Here is a 16,885-nt window from a genome sequence, read left to right on the forward strand (position 1 = left end):
CTGGCTGCAAAATTGGGGGCAAATAGCATAATCTCCATGTGCCTTGATTTGCTTATCTGTAAAATGGAGATAGTAACCACGTCTGCCCCCCCATAGGGCTGTTGTGAAGATTAAATGAGTTACTATACGTAAAGTATTTAGGACAGTTACAGGCATATAGAAAATGCTCTAAGAAAAGGGAACCCTCCTACACCATTGGTGGGAATATAAATTGATACAGCCACTATGGAGAACAGTATGGAGGTTCCTTAAAAAACTAAAAATAGAGTTGCCATAAGATCCGGCAATCCCACTCCTGGGCATATATCTGGACAAAACTCTAATTCAAAAAGATACACGCACCTCTATGTCCATAGCAACACTATTCACAATAGCCAAGACACAGAAACAACCTAAGCGTCCACTGACAGAGGAATGGATAAAGAAGATGTGGTATATATATATATACAATGGAATATCACTCAGCCATAAAAAAGAATGAAATAATGCCATTTGCAGCAACATGGATGGACCTAGAGATAATCATACTGAGCAAAGTAAGTCAGACAAAGACAAATACCATGTGATATCACTCATATGTGGAACCTAAAATATGACACAAATGAACTTATCTACCAAACAGAAACAGACTCAGACATAGAAAACAGACTTGTGGTTGCCAAGGGGGAAGGAGGGTGGGGTAGGCATGGGTTGGGAGCTTGGGATTAGCAGATGCAAACTATTATATAGAGAATGTATAACCAACAAGGTCCTACTGCATAGCACAGAGAACTATATTCAATATCCTATGATAAACCATAATGGTAAAGAATATAAAAAAGAATCTATATATGTATAACTGAATCACTTTTCTGTACAGCAGAAATTAACACAATATTGTAAATCAACTATACGTCAGTAAAATACAGAAAATGCTCCAAAATATTTCACAGCTTATTGTTGTTAGCTATAAGATAAGATGAAACTAGATCAGTTTTTCTCCAAGCTTGGTGAGAAAAGTTTCTACTGTCTTGTTACCCTCCTACAGCCCGACTTCCCTCTCCTTTCCTGTCCTCCAGTGCTTCTGAATCACAACAAACGCTGTGCTAGGAAGACTGGTCAGCTGACCACACCAGCCAGCTAACCACCACCACTATCTCTTTCAGTTCTAAAGGCCCATGATATTTCTAATTGGTCCTCAAATGCTTTCAATACAAGCAACAATTAAATGCTCTGGCTTTTCCCTATGGCTTCTGAGGAAGCATTATCCTTTTCTGAAGTGCTTTGCTTTTCAATTTCAAATAAAGACATTTAAAAAACCCAATAAAGTTAGACACTAATAAAACCAAATAAATAGCAACATTCTTAGAAATAAAACTGATAGTACCAAGGAGGAACAATCAAAACAATGAATAAGATAACTTTTCTACCAAAGGAATAAGGGGTAACAGATAAGGAACTGGTGGCGGCAATGCCATTTAACTACCTTGTGATTCTACATTCCACTCAGGAGTATCATAGGCCCCCGGCTGGTGCAAATCTAGTTTTTGTAAAGATACACGCAAGTGGCATGAACCCTCAGCTCAGGAAGATGAGATTTCACCTGGTCTTTCAGCTTGCCTGATTTCTACTTCCGGATGAAAAATTTAAAAATACTGTATATTTTTTCCTAGTTACTTCCCTATCTTCTTGCTTGTGGAGGGGAGCCAACTCTTCTGCAAGGATTTTGCAGTATAACTTACTTTTTTAAAAAAGTGAAGGCAGCGTGGGGAGGAGTATTGTTCAGTGCAAGCAGATTGTGTGCCACAACTGGGATACTTAGGGTGCTAAAAAAAAAAAAAATCCTCTCACAATGGTTGGCGGGGAGGAGGTTGCTCTTTAGTACAGGGGGTCAAGGAAAGCTCATCCGAGAAAGAGACGTTTGGGCTGAGACCTGGAGGGAGGGGGGAAGCAAGCATGGGACAGCCGAGAAAAAGTGTCCAGATGGAAGCAGTCAGGTCCTGAGGCAGACATGTGCTTGGTCTGTGGGAGGAATGCCCAGGAGGCCAGTGTGACCGGAACAGCGTTTGCAAGGAGGACAGAGTAAGGCCGGAGGTTAGAGAGGCGGGGGAGACCAGACAGGCATAGGGCCTTAAGGACTTTGGATGTCGCTCTGGGAGAGAGGTGGGAAGACGCTGGAAGGCTTTGGGCTGAGGAGTAGCAATTTGGGACTGCTGTCCTGCAGAGTACCCTTGAGGAGATACAGTGCGAGGCTAGGGGATACGGGGAAGCAGAGGATGGGGGCATGGAGATGTGCTGCTGTAGACACACATCGAGTGGTGCAGATGCCCAAGGTCGAGCCTGCACATGGAGAGTGATGGAGAGAGTTGGCTCAGGCTCAGCAAAGCTTTCAAAAGTAGAAAACTCTGAATCAGCACCTCCCTGTTTCACGAGACTTTGTGCAGGTGGAAAGGGCGTGGAGAATGAGCGTGAGATGTACTTTGTAAGGAAGATACTCAGTCTTCTCTTTTGCAGTCCAGACCATCGGGGTATCTTTCTAGGCCTCACCTAACAATTCAGTTAAGCCTCCACAGACAGCTTGAGGCGCACTAAAGGGTGTTCCCGTACGTGATCACTCGTGATCCTCCAAGCAGCCTTGTGAGGTAGGGAGGACAGGTGTTAGTTCCCTCCTTTGGCCAGTAAGGACACATAGAGTGTGGCCAGAGCTGCGCCAGGTCCTCGCTCAAAACCCGCCGACCCCCACCTTTAGCAGGAGTTAACATAAACCTTTAAGTCACAGGGTCTGGAGATAAGAAAGGAAGTTACAGGGAGAGACAGACAAAAAAATCAGATGTATCCAGCAGGGACCAAGATGGCGACAAATCTGACCTCCGACAGACCCTGAGTCTCACTATACACTGATTTTACTACATTAGCGAATTAAACGATACACCTACTGGTGTCCACGACCGGAAATGTAGGACCAAAAAAGGATAAAAAGAGAGTGGCACCCCACTCCCTCGAAAAGCCCTGCGCCTTCCCAGGTGGACTAATGCACATGCCTCCCCATCATTAGCCTCTCTCCTCCTCTCTTTTGTCTTTACTCTTTAAAATAAAATCCTTTTCACCACGTGGGTGAGAAGTTGATCTGTGAAGTAAGTTCTCGCTTCTCCAGTTTTTGGCCATTGAATAAAGCTTGTGCTGCATTGATCTCAGCTTCGTTATTTGGCTACACGAACCCAAATGGAAAAAGAACGTTTCCCAGCTGAGGCAGAGGGCCTTAGCCAAGCTAGGGCCTGGGCACAGTCCATATGACTTAATTCGGTAACGAGAAGTTTCTGCCCAGATCACACAGCTGGTGACAACTGAGGGAGGGAGTGAGTCAAGATCATTTGACACTGAATTCAGGTTCTTCTCATAACCTGGTTCTGTGCCTCTTAGGCTACCAATTTATCAAGGGAGTAAGCCCAAGGCGAAGAAGATTCACACACAAGTGGAGTCAAAGAAGACATTACTCCGTGGGCAGTGACACTGAGGCACCCCACTTGGCTTCAACAGTAGGGGATTTGTTCTCATCACACACAGTGATTTAGGATTTTATGCTAGATACTCTTCTGTGCGCTGTTCTACAGGAACTGTGGGACGACACGGCTTGTGAAAAGACACACCATTTGTAGAAGTGACAGGGTGCTATTATTTCTTTTAAAACCCAGGCATGTCTGATCTTACAGAACTTGTTCTTGTGTGAGCCATGGCCCAGGCCCATCTGGAAACCAGGAGGGGAAGGGGAAGAAACCAGAAATTACTTACTAAATAGACATCGAGCACGGAGGCATCATCATCCTGCATTTCCAGAGCATTTGGCTCAGAAGCCAAGTAGATGGTCCCCTCTTCCAAGGTCAAGGTTGAACTGGAAGGTAACCCTTTACTGGAAAAATAAAGAAGAATGATGAGCATGTGGCCTTCAGAACAAAATCCAAGGACTTCTCCAAAGTGGTGACTGAGGTGGGAAAGCTTTGGGGCAAGAAAACAAATTCAGGGCATTTGAAGGAAATATGGTTATACCTAGAGAGATGCTCACTTGAGTTTAAAGGATTTGGCTTTACTGACAGTGCCTTTTCTCTGTCTACTTCAGCGCGTGAGACACTTCACACTTCTGCGAGGTGATCTGTGGGCTCCACAACCTTGTGAGGGTGGACTGCTGGGAATTTAGAGGCCCACCAGTCATCTCTGACTCTGAATAGTTACTTCTCACTGTTTAAATTCTTCTCTCAACAGTACTGATGTTTTGCTAGTTTATAGAAGATAACCTTGTGCCTCATTAGCAGTGATGATTTCTTTCTATTGTTTTTTCTTTTTCTTTTTGGCATGAAAGGTTCAATTACATCCATGGTTCTCAAAGGAGCATGGGGGGCTGGTGAAAGCCCAACCTCCTGGGCTTGTAGGATTGAAGGAAGGATTGAAGGAATGTACAATCTTTCCCTCACTGAAATAAAAATTAGTTATGTTTTTAACCTGTGGAAATTTCCACGTGATGGTTTTGCAGGAACAACATATCTACAAGCAGTGGTGGAAGAGTGTGATGTTGATATTAGAAGAGGTGGGCTAGGGGGCTGGCGGTCGGCCACGTGGGACAAACCTGGCAGCGGGCACTAGGGCTGAGAGCCCGAGTGTAGAAGACTGGCCTCCTCGCTCACCTCCCCATCACCAGGGCTGCCGCCCCTTGGGGCTGAGCTCTGAGCTCACCCCATTGAAAACTCTCCATCTAAGTCATCCTCTGGGCTTCTTGTCTGAGCTTCCCAGCTGGACAGGCGACTATTGAGGACTATTGTCCTCCCCTAGTCTGGGGACTACACATAACTCTACTTCTGTACATATTTACCTAGTAACTGAAGATACATGAAATAGAAATTCTGAGGTTTTCAATACTAAAAAAAATTGTCAAAAGAATTGTACGGATCTTATTAAATCAGGTTCATTTATATAACATATAATGCAAAATTGTAAGAATCCAGACTAGTAGTAAGAGGAAAGAGAAGGGGGGATCTCCCATAGGTCTTCCATTTGGTGATATTTGAGAATGTGGAAATTCAGAGATGAAAGCCACTTCACCTTGGCTTGATATATTTTCTCTTTAAGCTCTGGACACAGATAAAAAGTCCTCTTGCTTTTCAAAAACCCAAGATGGGTTATACAATGTGGGAAACAGAGTCTGTTTTGATTGATTTTAAAGAGCAGAGTGAATGTGGCCTTTTTCCATCGAGCTGATGACTTTATATTGTAAACCTTCACAGATTTCTAGGGTTAAATAAACCATCAGGTTTCAAGGGATGCTGTTTGGAGAGGCACTGTGTGGTAATGAACATTGCTCAGGTTATTTTCTGGATCAAGAGCAAGGATGCAGTGATGGGCTTTAATTGGCTTTTGCCTTTTAACTGCTAAGATGCCACTCACTAATCCCGTGTGTAGAGAACAGTCCTGCCTGGTTAAGCCTTATGAGACAGATGAATGCTTTATCTACTTAAACATCAAAGCAAGAAACAAAGTGGTCGGAAAATATGTATGGTTCACATTTGATACAATTTTAAAAATCTCTAATGTCTTCTGGGTTATTTTGTAAACATATAATTTATTTGATGAGGTTCAAATCTAAGTTTACCTCTTTTTGTCTGAGTTTTTCCTTATGATTTTTAATTATTTCCATCTTAAGATTAAGGGTATAACCAAGAATATTCTAGAAGTGCTTTTTCCTTTTAAATTTAATTTTTTAATAGCACCACATATAGAATAAAATACAGCAAAAAGTAATCCTTCTCTTTTTCTTGTCCTTTTGTGATCCAGAGTTCACCTCCCTAGGAGTAAATCCATTTTGCAAGTATTTTTCAATCTAATATTTGTTTTATTTTTGGAAACGATGAGTGAGCCACTAGCATGGTTAAGACTAAATTAAAATAGAAAAAATAATTAGAGTATTCTTTGGGGTTTAATAGGTACATTTATCGAGTCTTTTAGCTAAGATGTAATATGATTACAGAAAAAAATACCAGATTTCCTCAGTAGCATATGGCCCAATTTGATAAAATCAAACAAACATATTTAAAAAAAAACAAACCTCCTGTTATTTACACTGTTTCTCACATGTATTCGAATAATTCCTATCTTAGTAAGCAGAATATCCTGAGCATCCTTAACTTTGGGGGACAAAAATGAGGCTCATAGGAACTTATATCCAGATTATATAAAGAACACTTGCAGTAAAAAAACAAAAAGGCAAATAACCCAATTAAAAATGGGCAAAGGATCTGAATAGACACTTCTCCAAAAAAGATATACAAATGGCCAATAAACCCATGGAAAGATGCTCAACATCATTAGTCATTAGGGGAATGCAAATCAAAACCACAATGAGATACCACTTCACACCCACTAGGCCGGCTATAATAAAAAAGACAGATGATAAAGTGTTGGGGTGGACGTCGAGAAGTGAGAGCCCTCTTACGTTGCTGATGGGCACATAAAATGATGCAGCTACTTTGGAAAACAGTTTGGTGTATCTTCAAAACCATATGACCCAACAACTCCACTCCTTGGTATATATGTAAGGAAAATGAAAATATATGCCTACACAAAAACTTGAACATGAATGTTCACAGCAGCATTACTCATAATAGCCAACATGTGGAAATAATCCAAATGTCCACCAACTGATGAATGGATAAACAATTCATACAATGGAATATTATTTTGCAATAAAAAATAACAAAGTACTGATATACGCAATAATGTGTGGATCGTGAAAACATGGTAAGTGAAAGAAGCTGGTCATAAAGGACCCCATGTTGTATGATTCCATTTAGGTGAAAGGTACAGAAGAGGCAAATCTATGAGACAGAAGGAGGTTAGTGGTTGCCGGGGGCAGGGGTGAGGGGGCAATAGGGAGTGACTACTATTGGGTGTGGGGTTTCTTTTTAAAGCATTGAAAACATTCTAAATTTAGATTCTGGTAACAGTTACACAACTTTGTGAATATACTAAACCCACAAAACCGTATACTTTAAATGGGTGAATTTTGTGAATGTGAATTCATAATTCATAATTCATATGAATTATGTGAAATATATCTTAATAAAGTTTTTTAAAAGTTTCATAAGGTACCTAAGGGTCATGATTCTTTTTTTATATTGAAGAATAGTTGTTTTACAATGTTGTACCAATCTTTGCTGTACAGCAAAGTGACTCAGTTATACACATATACACATTCTTTTTTATATTCTTTTCCATTATGGTTTATCACAGGATATTGAATATAGTTCCCTGTGCTATATATTAGGACCTTGTTGTTTATCCATTCTAAATGTAATAGTTTGCATCTACCAACCCCAAACTCCCAGTCCATCCCTCTCCCTCCCCCCTCCCCTTTGGCAACCACAAGTCTGTTCTCTATGTCTATGAGTCTGTTTCTGTTTGGTAGATAAGTTCATTTCTGTCATATTTTAGATTCCACATATAAGCGATTTCATATGATATTTGTCTTTGTCTGACTTACTTCATTTAGTATGATAATCTCTAGGTCCATCCATATTGCTGCAAATAGCATTATTTCATTCTTTTTATGGCTCAGTAATATTGCATTGTGTGTGTGTATACATACATACATAATACACATATATACACACATCTTTTTTATCCATTCATCTGTCAGTGGACATTTAGGTTGCTTCCATGTCCTGGCTATTGTAAATAGTGCTGCTGTGAACATTGTGTTGCATGCATCTTTTCGAATTGAGTTTTTGTCTTTTCTGGATATATGCCCAGGAGAGGGACTGCTGAATCATATGTACCACATAACTCTATTTTTAGCTTTTTAAAGAACCTCCATACTGCTCTCCATAGTGGCTGCAGCAACTTATATTCCCACCAGGGGTCATGATTCTAAACTTGATCTCTCAGTACACAGTATTAGAAATACCAGAAATTTGATGGAATAGATATTTTTAGGTTACATACATTTTAGAATTATCTGTTTTGAATAAACCCCCCATTTATTTGCCAGTCATTCAGAAAACATCTTCTTTTTCCTAATAGAGAAAAAAATTCTAGTTGACCTGACATGAGAGAGTTGGGCTCTGCGATTTCAAGGCCTGAGGTGGACAGATGCTGCGTGCAGGCTGGGGAAGCCTGGGGACCATCTGCAGTGTCACAGGGCCAGTGCTGCTGAAGTATGAGCAGAGGTAAGGGGACCTTTATCCTGGAGGATGCTTTGCCTAGAAGATGCAAATTGCTGGCCCACAGACCCAGTCTGGCTGGGAGAAGTGTGTTTTGGGCCCAAGGAGATTTTTTTTAATTTGAATGATTGCTAAATTAAGAAACAGGAAATTCCTACCAAACCCAGTTTTCCACACCTTCTTATGAGAAACGAGAAGAGCAGGCAACTCTGAGCCCACATTTCTGAGTAGCGGTGAGGTTGCAGCATGTCCTTTCTGGTTCCCCAGGGTCCCCACTGCTCTCTTCGGCGTCACACCTGGCCTCTTCTACCCATTTGCATCACCTCTGCCTGGCCCCTCTGTGTATATGTCAGCCCAACATCCCTACTTCACTGATGAGGGGACTAAGACCCGGGGAGGCACAGTAACTTGCCCAAGGTCACACTGCAGTTGAATAGAGCTAGGATATAAACTTTGTTTCCCAATTAAACACTTTTTCTATGGTCATCTGTGATGAAATTTTAGAAATTTGCCACTGCAGAAATTGAGGGAGCTGAGGCCAATGTACCTAGGAGCTTGAAAATCATCATATAAACCAGCAAAAACAAATGCAGGATTTGATGCTTGATGTGAGCTGTGGAGATCTTTTGTTTGAGAAGAGTTATGATGGCCAGAAAGCTTTGAGGAAAAGTCAGTAGGTAAAATATGCTTTATAAGCCACATATCTATCTTTCTCAAAAAGTTACCATATCAGCCAGCAATCTCATTTCTGGGTATATATCCCAAAGAATGGAAAACAGGGTCTCAGATATTTGTTCCCCCAGTGTTATGGGCTGGATTGTGTGCCTCCCCCAACCCTCCATTTATATCTTGAACTCTTAACCCCCAGTACTTCAGAATGTGTCTGTATTTGGACATAGGCTCTTTAAAGAGGTGATTAAGGTTAAGTGAGATCACTGGGGTAGCTCTAATCCAATATGACTGGTGTCCTTATAAGAAGGGGAGGAGATTAGGACACAGACACACAGAGAAAAGACCATGTGAAGATAGCGGGAGAAGACGGCCGTCTACAAGTCAAGGAGAGAGGCCCCAGAGTAAACCAACCTTGCTGACAGAGTGATCTCAGACCTCTAGCCTCCAGAACTGTGAGAAAATACATTTCTGTTGTTCAAGCCACTCAGTCTGTGGTACTTTGTTATGGTAACCCTAAAACTAATATACCCATGTTCACAGCAGCATTTTTCACAGTAGCCTATAGGTGGTATCATTCCACTTACTTCCTCACGTAAGTAGTCAAATTCATAGAGATAAGAAAGTAGAAGGGTGGTTGCCAGGGGCTGAGGGGAGGGGGGAAATGGGGAGTTGTTTAATGGGTGTAGAGTTTCAGTTTTGCAAGATGAAAAGGTTCTGGAGATTGGTTGCACAACAATGTGAATGTACTTAACACTGTTGAACTGTACACTTAAAAATGGTTAAGATGGTAAATGTTAAGTTACGCGTATTTTACCACAGTTAAAAAAAGCAATTAATACTCATTATTAAAAATAATGAATATCTAATAGTTCACAAGAACAACAAAGCTATTTAAGCTTCCAATGTTTTAATACTTAAAACAAAATCACATATAAATATATAGCTCTATATAAATAATCAGGCATTTATAAAGTCCCATTAAATGCACTCAGAATAATCTGACATTAAATAGCAAAAGCTATATAACCAGTTGATTAACCTTTTAAAAATATTTGTTATCTTCATTATTCAGTATGTACTGAGTGAGATCAGAGTACGGAACTGGCATTTTACTTCCTTAAAAATCTTAGATTAGGTCCTACCTACTGCCCAAGAAAGAATGAGAATACACTTTAGGGAAACGGATACCTGAGCGGATAAGGCATTACAGGCAGAGCATGAACTTTGGAATCAGATGACTGGCTTTGAATTCTGGCTCTTCCTCTTAGCTGTGTGTGTGATACTGGATGAGTTTCTTAACCCCTCTGAACTCCAGTTTCCCGCATGTAAAATGAGAATAATAATACCAAACATGCAGGGTTGTTGGAGTGATGAGTGATAACGAACGTACAACACAAACAGCCATTGTTGCACATTGTATTCTAGGTGCCAGGATGCAGCAGAGATTAAAATAAACAGAGATCTCTGCCTCATGGAACTTACATAGCATTGAGGAGAACAGATAATGAGAAAAATTCTTAAAATATATATTATGTTGGTCAAAAGCACGAAGGAGAAAAATAAAGCACAGAAGGGAGAGAAGTGAGTGAGTGGCATAGACCATTTCCAAGCAGCACACTTTCCGGGCTCTGCCATTGGAGTTTTCGGGGTCTCAGGCATGAGTCAGACACTAGGGGACACACCCAGGTCTCCTATACTCCATGGGACACACTAGCAAGCTCTCCGAAGCCCCACTGAAGCCCCTTTCCCTGGGCTGGGACAGGCACCCACACTCCCTGACGGCTCTCTCCAAGGATCACACTCGAACTGCCAACTCTTCTTGGCTTCTCTAACGTCTTTTAGGGACTGGAGGTGGTGGTCAGCTAACGGTTTTTGACCACTTCCTTTGCATGTCCTTCAGTCTCACACCTTGCTTTTGTTCTGGGTCTCTGGTGAAACTGATAGTAAAAATATTTCATTTTAACATTCCGTTATGTTATTTTTAGCAAAGAGGTTAGTAAAGGTTATACATGAAAATGCTTCACATAAGGACATAAAGTATTTTCTGGGCTTTAAGAACCTTTATACTATATTTTGAATGTGTATGTGTATGTCATTGCTACTTAAAAAATTAATGAAGAGCAATTATTAAAAGAGTAGGGAGGTAATGTAAGAATAAACCATCCAACCTAAATAAATGCATCCCTCGCCGACAGCAAATTCCTCCTTCTTTGAAGATGCCCCAAGTAGAAAGGTAAGATATGTTCTAAAAGGGATTTTCGGGACTTCCCTGGTGGCGCAGTGGTTAAGAATCCGCCTGCCAATGCAGGGGACATGGGTTCGATCTCTGGTCCGGGAAGATCCCACATGCCATGGAGCAACTAAGCCTGTGCGCCACAACTACTGAGCCTGTTCTCTACAGCCCGTGAGCCACAGCTACTGAGCCCATGTGCCACAACTACTGAAGCCCACGTGCCTAGAGCCCGTGCTCCGCAACAAGAGAAGCCACCACAATGAGAAGCCCGCACACCTCAACGAAGAGTAGCCCCCGCTCGCCGCAACTAGATAAAGCCCACGCACAGCAACAAAGACCCAACACAGCCAAAAATAAATAAATTTTGTTAAAAAAGGGATTTTCACTTAAATGTTTATGTCACTGATCAATTTCATGTTCATTTCTCTTCAGTTCTGACATTGGGAAATATTCTTGCTATTGCCCTGTTTTCTTACTCACTGTTGATTTCCTGGGCACAAGCCTATTTGGAATCAATTTCTAATTTCTCTGGCTGAGAGTTTTCCAGATTCCGTTTTAGGGGTCACTTATAAGTGAGAGCATCTCTCTTGGGTAGAATGCCTTCAAAACCCAGCGATCCAGTCAGAGGGCCTGCAATTCCTCAGCCTTGCAGCTTGGGAAGAGCCATGTCTAGAAGCAATTTTACTTGAATGGGTTTAAAAGTCTGGCTGGCTGCCTGGGTTCTGCACCATCAAGTTTTGCCACAGTTCCCTCAATTGAGACTGTCTGAGGGCTAATTGCACCTAATTTGCAACAAGGCGCTCAGGAAACCGTTAATCTATCTAGTTCTGTTCCTCCCTTGTAAAAGCAGAGGAACTGCCAATATTCTTCAGCTGCTCTGTGCTCTGGTCTCTGCACACATCACAAACTTGTCACAGGTAAGAGTAGTACAAGGAGGGGGAATTTTATGTCCTCCTAGCTCCCTCCGGGAGCTGACATTAATGGTTCTCTGATGCCACGCAGGCTTCTCTGTCATTTACAAAAATGCTCCTTTCCGTTACCAGCAATATTAGTTTGGCTTCATTGGAGAGCATTAGCCTGGCTGGACTGCTGAAAACAGACATCAGTAATTTTATAGCCTGGAACACTCTGATTTCTGTTTGCAGACCTAATGAGTGTTTTATAGCTAATTCTCGTGAGGGCACTTGCTCAGAGAACATATGGTTTTTGTCTTCTAAAAGCACAGTTTCTGTCTTTTGAAAGTCATCCTCTCACTGCCTTTATTTCTTTTTTGTCAAAGTAATATCATAATATATCATACAATACAGATGACTTTTGATGAAATAAACAACCTCCTGCTCCCACCTGCACCCCAGTCATCTCCCCAAAGGCGGCACCTTTCACCATTTCTCTTTTTAGCCCTTCTGGTGGTTCCCTTCATATCTTTTGATGAATCAGGGAATAAAATATATTCTCAACCCAAGGCAGCATCTATTGATTCAATATAAAGGATGTTTGCCTACCCCTACTTCGTACTTCCTCCCAACATTTGCTGTTTATATTTTATTTATTGTGTAACTGTAAATCATATACTTAATAACCTTTTCTAGTCCATCAACCACAAACCATATATCTTTAATTTCCCATATTATTTAATCTTTGTCCCTGCTTTCCTCTCTCATTTTGTATTAGATACACTTTAAAAAGATCTTTAAAAATCTTTACTTTGTCTCGGTTATTCATACTTATATTCCTTTATTCTTATCTTGTAGCTATAACCAATTTTTCCTGCTTTGTCCATGGATTGATTCTAAAATTAGAAAATCAATACATAGAGTTTATATTATTATGACTATGTAAATGTTGTTAATGCCTGGCCAACAGTGTGTTAGGGTTACATTTCCCTCTCTGGATTCAAAATCATGATTGCTGGGCCATGCAAAGAAAAATGTTCCCACCATCAAGGTTAACTGGAATCTCTGGTTTGTTTTTTTTTTTTTTAAACTTTTGCTCAAATTCCTACCACGTTTTAGTCTGCTTCATGGTTGGAGGTTTTTGCCCTTTAGAAATGGACTGAATGCCATGGGGGTAAAACCTAGGGAGCCTCTGGACTAAGTGTGGAGGCCTGAGTATAAGCCCTGCTTCTCCAATTATTAGTTACAACGCTGGGCAAGTCATGACCCTGAGGTCCTGGTTCCTCCTCTGAAAGTGAGAATGGCAGTCCCCGTCCAGCCCACCTCCCAGGGCCATCTTAAGAGGACCAAGTCAGAACATGCAAGCGAAAGAAAGGCAGACAGAGGGTAATGCTCTTCTGTACAAACTACCGGGAGTATCACTATGACTTCTACGTCCGGGACTCTGCTTATTTCCTGGGGGTGGGGGGAGGGGGTGTTTGTTTGAGGAGGTCTGCTGGCATAGACAGATTTATCATAACACTTTGGAAAGAATTCTTTTTCTGCTAGTCTAAGTTTAGCTACCGGAACATTGACTGGTGATAACAAATGCAGACGGGAAAGCTCTACTTGCAGAGAAAACCGACAAGTATAGCCTAGTCTCACTTAAAGGCTGCAAATACTTGTTCAGTCCTAGAGACACACTCTGCATATGGGCAGGCCCACCCCAGCATGACTCAGGTACTTCTGATGTGATGATCAAGCCAAGGCCACGTGCCCCTCTTGGAATAGCTCACCTCTGGCTGGGGTGGCTTGGGGTTGCAGGCTGCTCTAGGGTCTGCAGTTCTGAAGCCCTGGCACTGGGGCGCCTATTTGCAGCTGGGGTAGTGTCGGCCGGCAGCAAGTCTCATGCCTGTGCCAGGATGAGCATCTCCTTCATGCCAAGCTCCCTGGTTGAGTGTACGGGCACATCTGCAAGACCCCCCCCCCCCACCCCCGCCCCTCCCATCAAGTATGGACCCAGAGAACTGGGAAGCCCTTGGCCATGGTCACTGCATCCAGAATGCTTCACCACCCACCTTCCTAACCTACCCTGCCAGACAGGAGGCTTTCAGAAGGATCTGATGCTTTCTTTCTGTCTTCTCTCCTTTTCAGCCACTTCCACGCTTTCCCACTTTGGCTGTTTTTAGACAAGGAGGCTGCCTGTTTCTAACGAAGGCAAGCAGAGCGGCAGGCTCTCTCTCTGGAATTGAGCAATGGCTGCCTTATGGGTCTAACACTTGGGTTTAACCCTCGTCTCTCCCTGTGTAAGTGACACCTGAGGCACGAAGACGGTTGTAGACAAAGCACAAAAAGTAGCACTTTGAACTGGCAGGTGAAGAGAGAAGCAAACAGTGTGCTGCCAGGTCTATTAGTTCTGGGGACCGGAAGCCACAGCTGCTGAGAGAGCCGGCAGCAACTGAGCTCCTGCCACCAGCAGCTTCAGAAGCAAGCAGAGGAAGGAGGTCAGGGCCCTCCCTTTGAGGAAAACGTGTGTACGTGTGTGGGTGGTGGCTGGAGGGAGAATGCTTTCAAAAAGGAACCCCCATCCAAGTTCAGGGAACTTTTCCACCATATATCTCTAGGAGATTTATTTTTCTTTTCAACATCCTCCCACACACATTTGGGACGAAGTGAGAGAGTGGCATGGACATATATATACTACCAAATGTAAAACAGATAGCTAGTGGGAAGCAGCCGCATAGCACAGGGAGATCAGCTTGGTGCTTTGTGACCACCTAGAGGGGTGGGATAGGGAGGGTGGGAGGAAGACGCAAGAGGGAGGAGATATGGGGATATATGTATATGTCTAGCTGATTCACTTTGTTATAAAGCAGAAACTAACACACCATTGTAAAGCAATTATACTCCAATAAAGATATTTAAAAAAAAATAAAGCTAGCAGTCCTCATTGACGGTGATGTTTACACTGTGATGACTGCATTACAGACATTATTTCATTTAATCATCAAAGATCCCCCTGATAGGATGGCCAAAAAAGCACATGAAAAGATGCTCAACATCACTAATCATTAGGGAAATGCAAATCAAAACTACAAAGAGGTATCACCTTACACCGGTCATTATGGCCATCATCAGAAAATCTACAAACAATAAATGCTGGAGAGGGTGTAGAGAAAAGGGAACCCTTCTACACTGTTGGTGGGAATGTAAATTGGTACAGCCACTATGGAGAACAGTATGAGGTTCCTTAATAAACTAAAACTAGAACTACTACCAAATGACCCAGCAATCCCAGTCCTGAGCATATACCTGGAGAAAACCGTACTTTGAAAAGATACATGCACCCCAGTTTTTCATTGCATCACTGTTTACAATAGCCAGGACATGGAAGCAACCTAAATGTCCATCAACAGAGGAATGGATAAAGAAGATGTGGTACATATATACAATGGAATATTAGCCATAAAAAAGAACAAAATAATGCCATTTGCAGCAACATGGATGGATTGTCATACTAAGTGAGGTAAGGCAGACAGAGAAAGACAAATGTCACATGATATCACTTATATGTGGAATCTAAAAAAAAAAAAAAAAAAGGTACAAATAAACTTATTTACAAAACAGAAGTAGAGTCTTGGATGTAGAAAACAAACTTATGGTTACCAGGGGGATAAGGCTGGGGTAGGGATACATTGGGAGACTGGGATTGACATACACACAGTACTATATATAAAATAGATAACTAATAAGAACCTACTGTACAGCACAGGGAACTCTACTCAGTACTCTGTAATGGTCTATATGGGAAAAGAATCTAAAAAAAAAAAAAGAGTGGCTATATGTATATGTATAACTGATTCACTTTGCTGTACACCTGAAACTAACACGACACTGTAAATCAATTATACTCCAATAAAAATTAAAAAGAAAAAGATCGCCCTCTTAGGTAGGGTCTCTTCCTATTTATTTTGTACATGTGAGTTTTAAGGCTAATGTGTCTAACCACAGTTAATAAATGGTGGCACTGGATTTGAACCCAGGCCTGACTCTGGAGCAATGCCACACGTATTCCCTCAAGTGTCCAACCACTGCAAAAAATTCACCCTTTGCTGTGTTCCTAAGATATCCCCAGCAACAATGGTTCAATTATACAAAAGAAAAAAGGACATATATAAATCTGTTTCCAAATGACAAATCTATTACTATAAATAAGTCTTGATTTTCTGACTTAAGACAGGCAGGAATAGATATTAAAGAACAGCAAGAGGAACTTTGATACCCCCATACACAAAAATTAATTTGAGATGGCTCATAGACAAAATGTGAAAGCTAAAACTATCAAGCTTCCAGAAGAAAACAAAGGGGGATGTCTCCTTGACCTTGGGGGGTCATGACTAGGAAGGGACAGAAGGGAACTTCTGGTATGATGGGAATATTCTTTATCTTGATCTGGGTGATGGTTACTGGAGTGTACACATTTTTGTCAAAATTTATGAAACTATACACTTAAAAATGTGTGCATTTTACTCTACACAAGTTATACTTCAACAGTGAACTGTCTGCATCAAAGAACAGTATCTGCTTTCCTACTCACAAAACTATGTCATCCATTCAAATGTATACTGAGTGCCTACTTCATCCAGGTACTGTGCTAAAAGTGAAAAATAAGTTGGTAAACAGTTCTCACATGGCTGAGTCACTGGCTTAAGGAGCTTTCGAAAAAGTTGGTGAGATGATAAATGTTAAAAAGAGGAAAATGACTATATATATATCATTATTATCAAATATAAAAATGCAAACACCCTCAGATAAGTGGCATGCACTGAAAACAGTACTCTAGCTAGAGAAAAGCACCACAAAGGCAACAGGAATTGGGACCTTTTAAATCACAGGGGACCCATGGCCTCCACGGTATGTGGAAG

General features: G+C 41.5%; 1 protein-coding gene across 6 annotated transcripts in view; it reads right to left on the reverse strand.

The window, feature by feature from the left end:
• The window catches only part of PIP5K1B (phosphatidylinositol-4-phosphate 5-kinase type 1 beta), a 354,990-nt gene that overhangs the window by 18,994 nt on the left and 319,111 nt on the right, over positions 1-16,885 (reverse strand). For all 6 annotated transcript variants that reach the window (XM_068551827.1, XM_068551823.1, XM_068551825.1 and 3 more), the window contains one exon: positions 3,769-3,886. In XM_068551827.1, coding sequence (XP_068407928.1) covers positions 3,769-3,886 — 118 coding nt within the window. The remainder of the gene's footprint in view (positions 1-3,768; positions 3,887-16,885) is intronic.

Source organism: Eschrichtius robustus, chromosome 10 (assembly GCF_028021215.1).
Source record: "Eschrichtius robustus isolate mEscRob2 chromosome 10, mEscRob2.pri, whole genome shotgun sequence".
In the NCBI taxonomy this organism is placed as follows: domain Eukaryota; kingdom Metazoa; phylum Chordata; class Mammalia; order Artiodactyla; family Eschrichtiidae; genus Eschrichtius; species Eschrichtius robustus.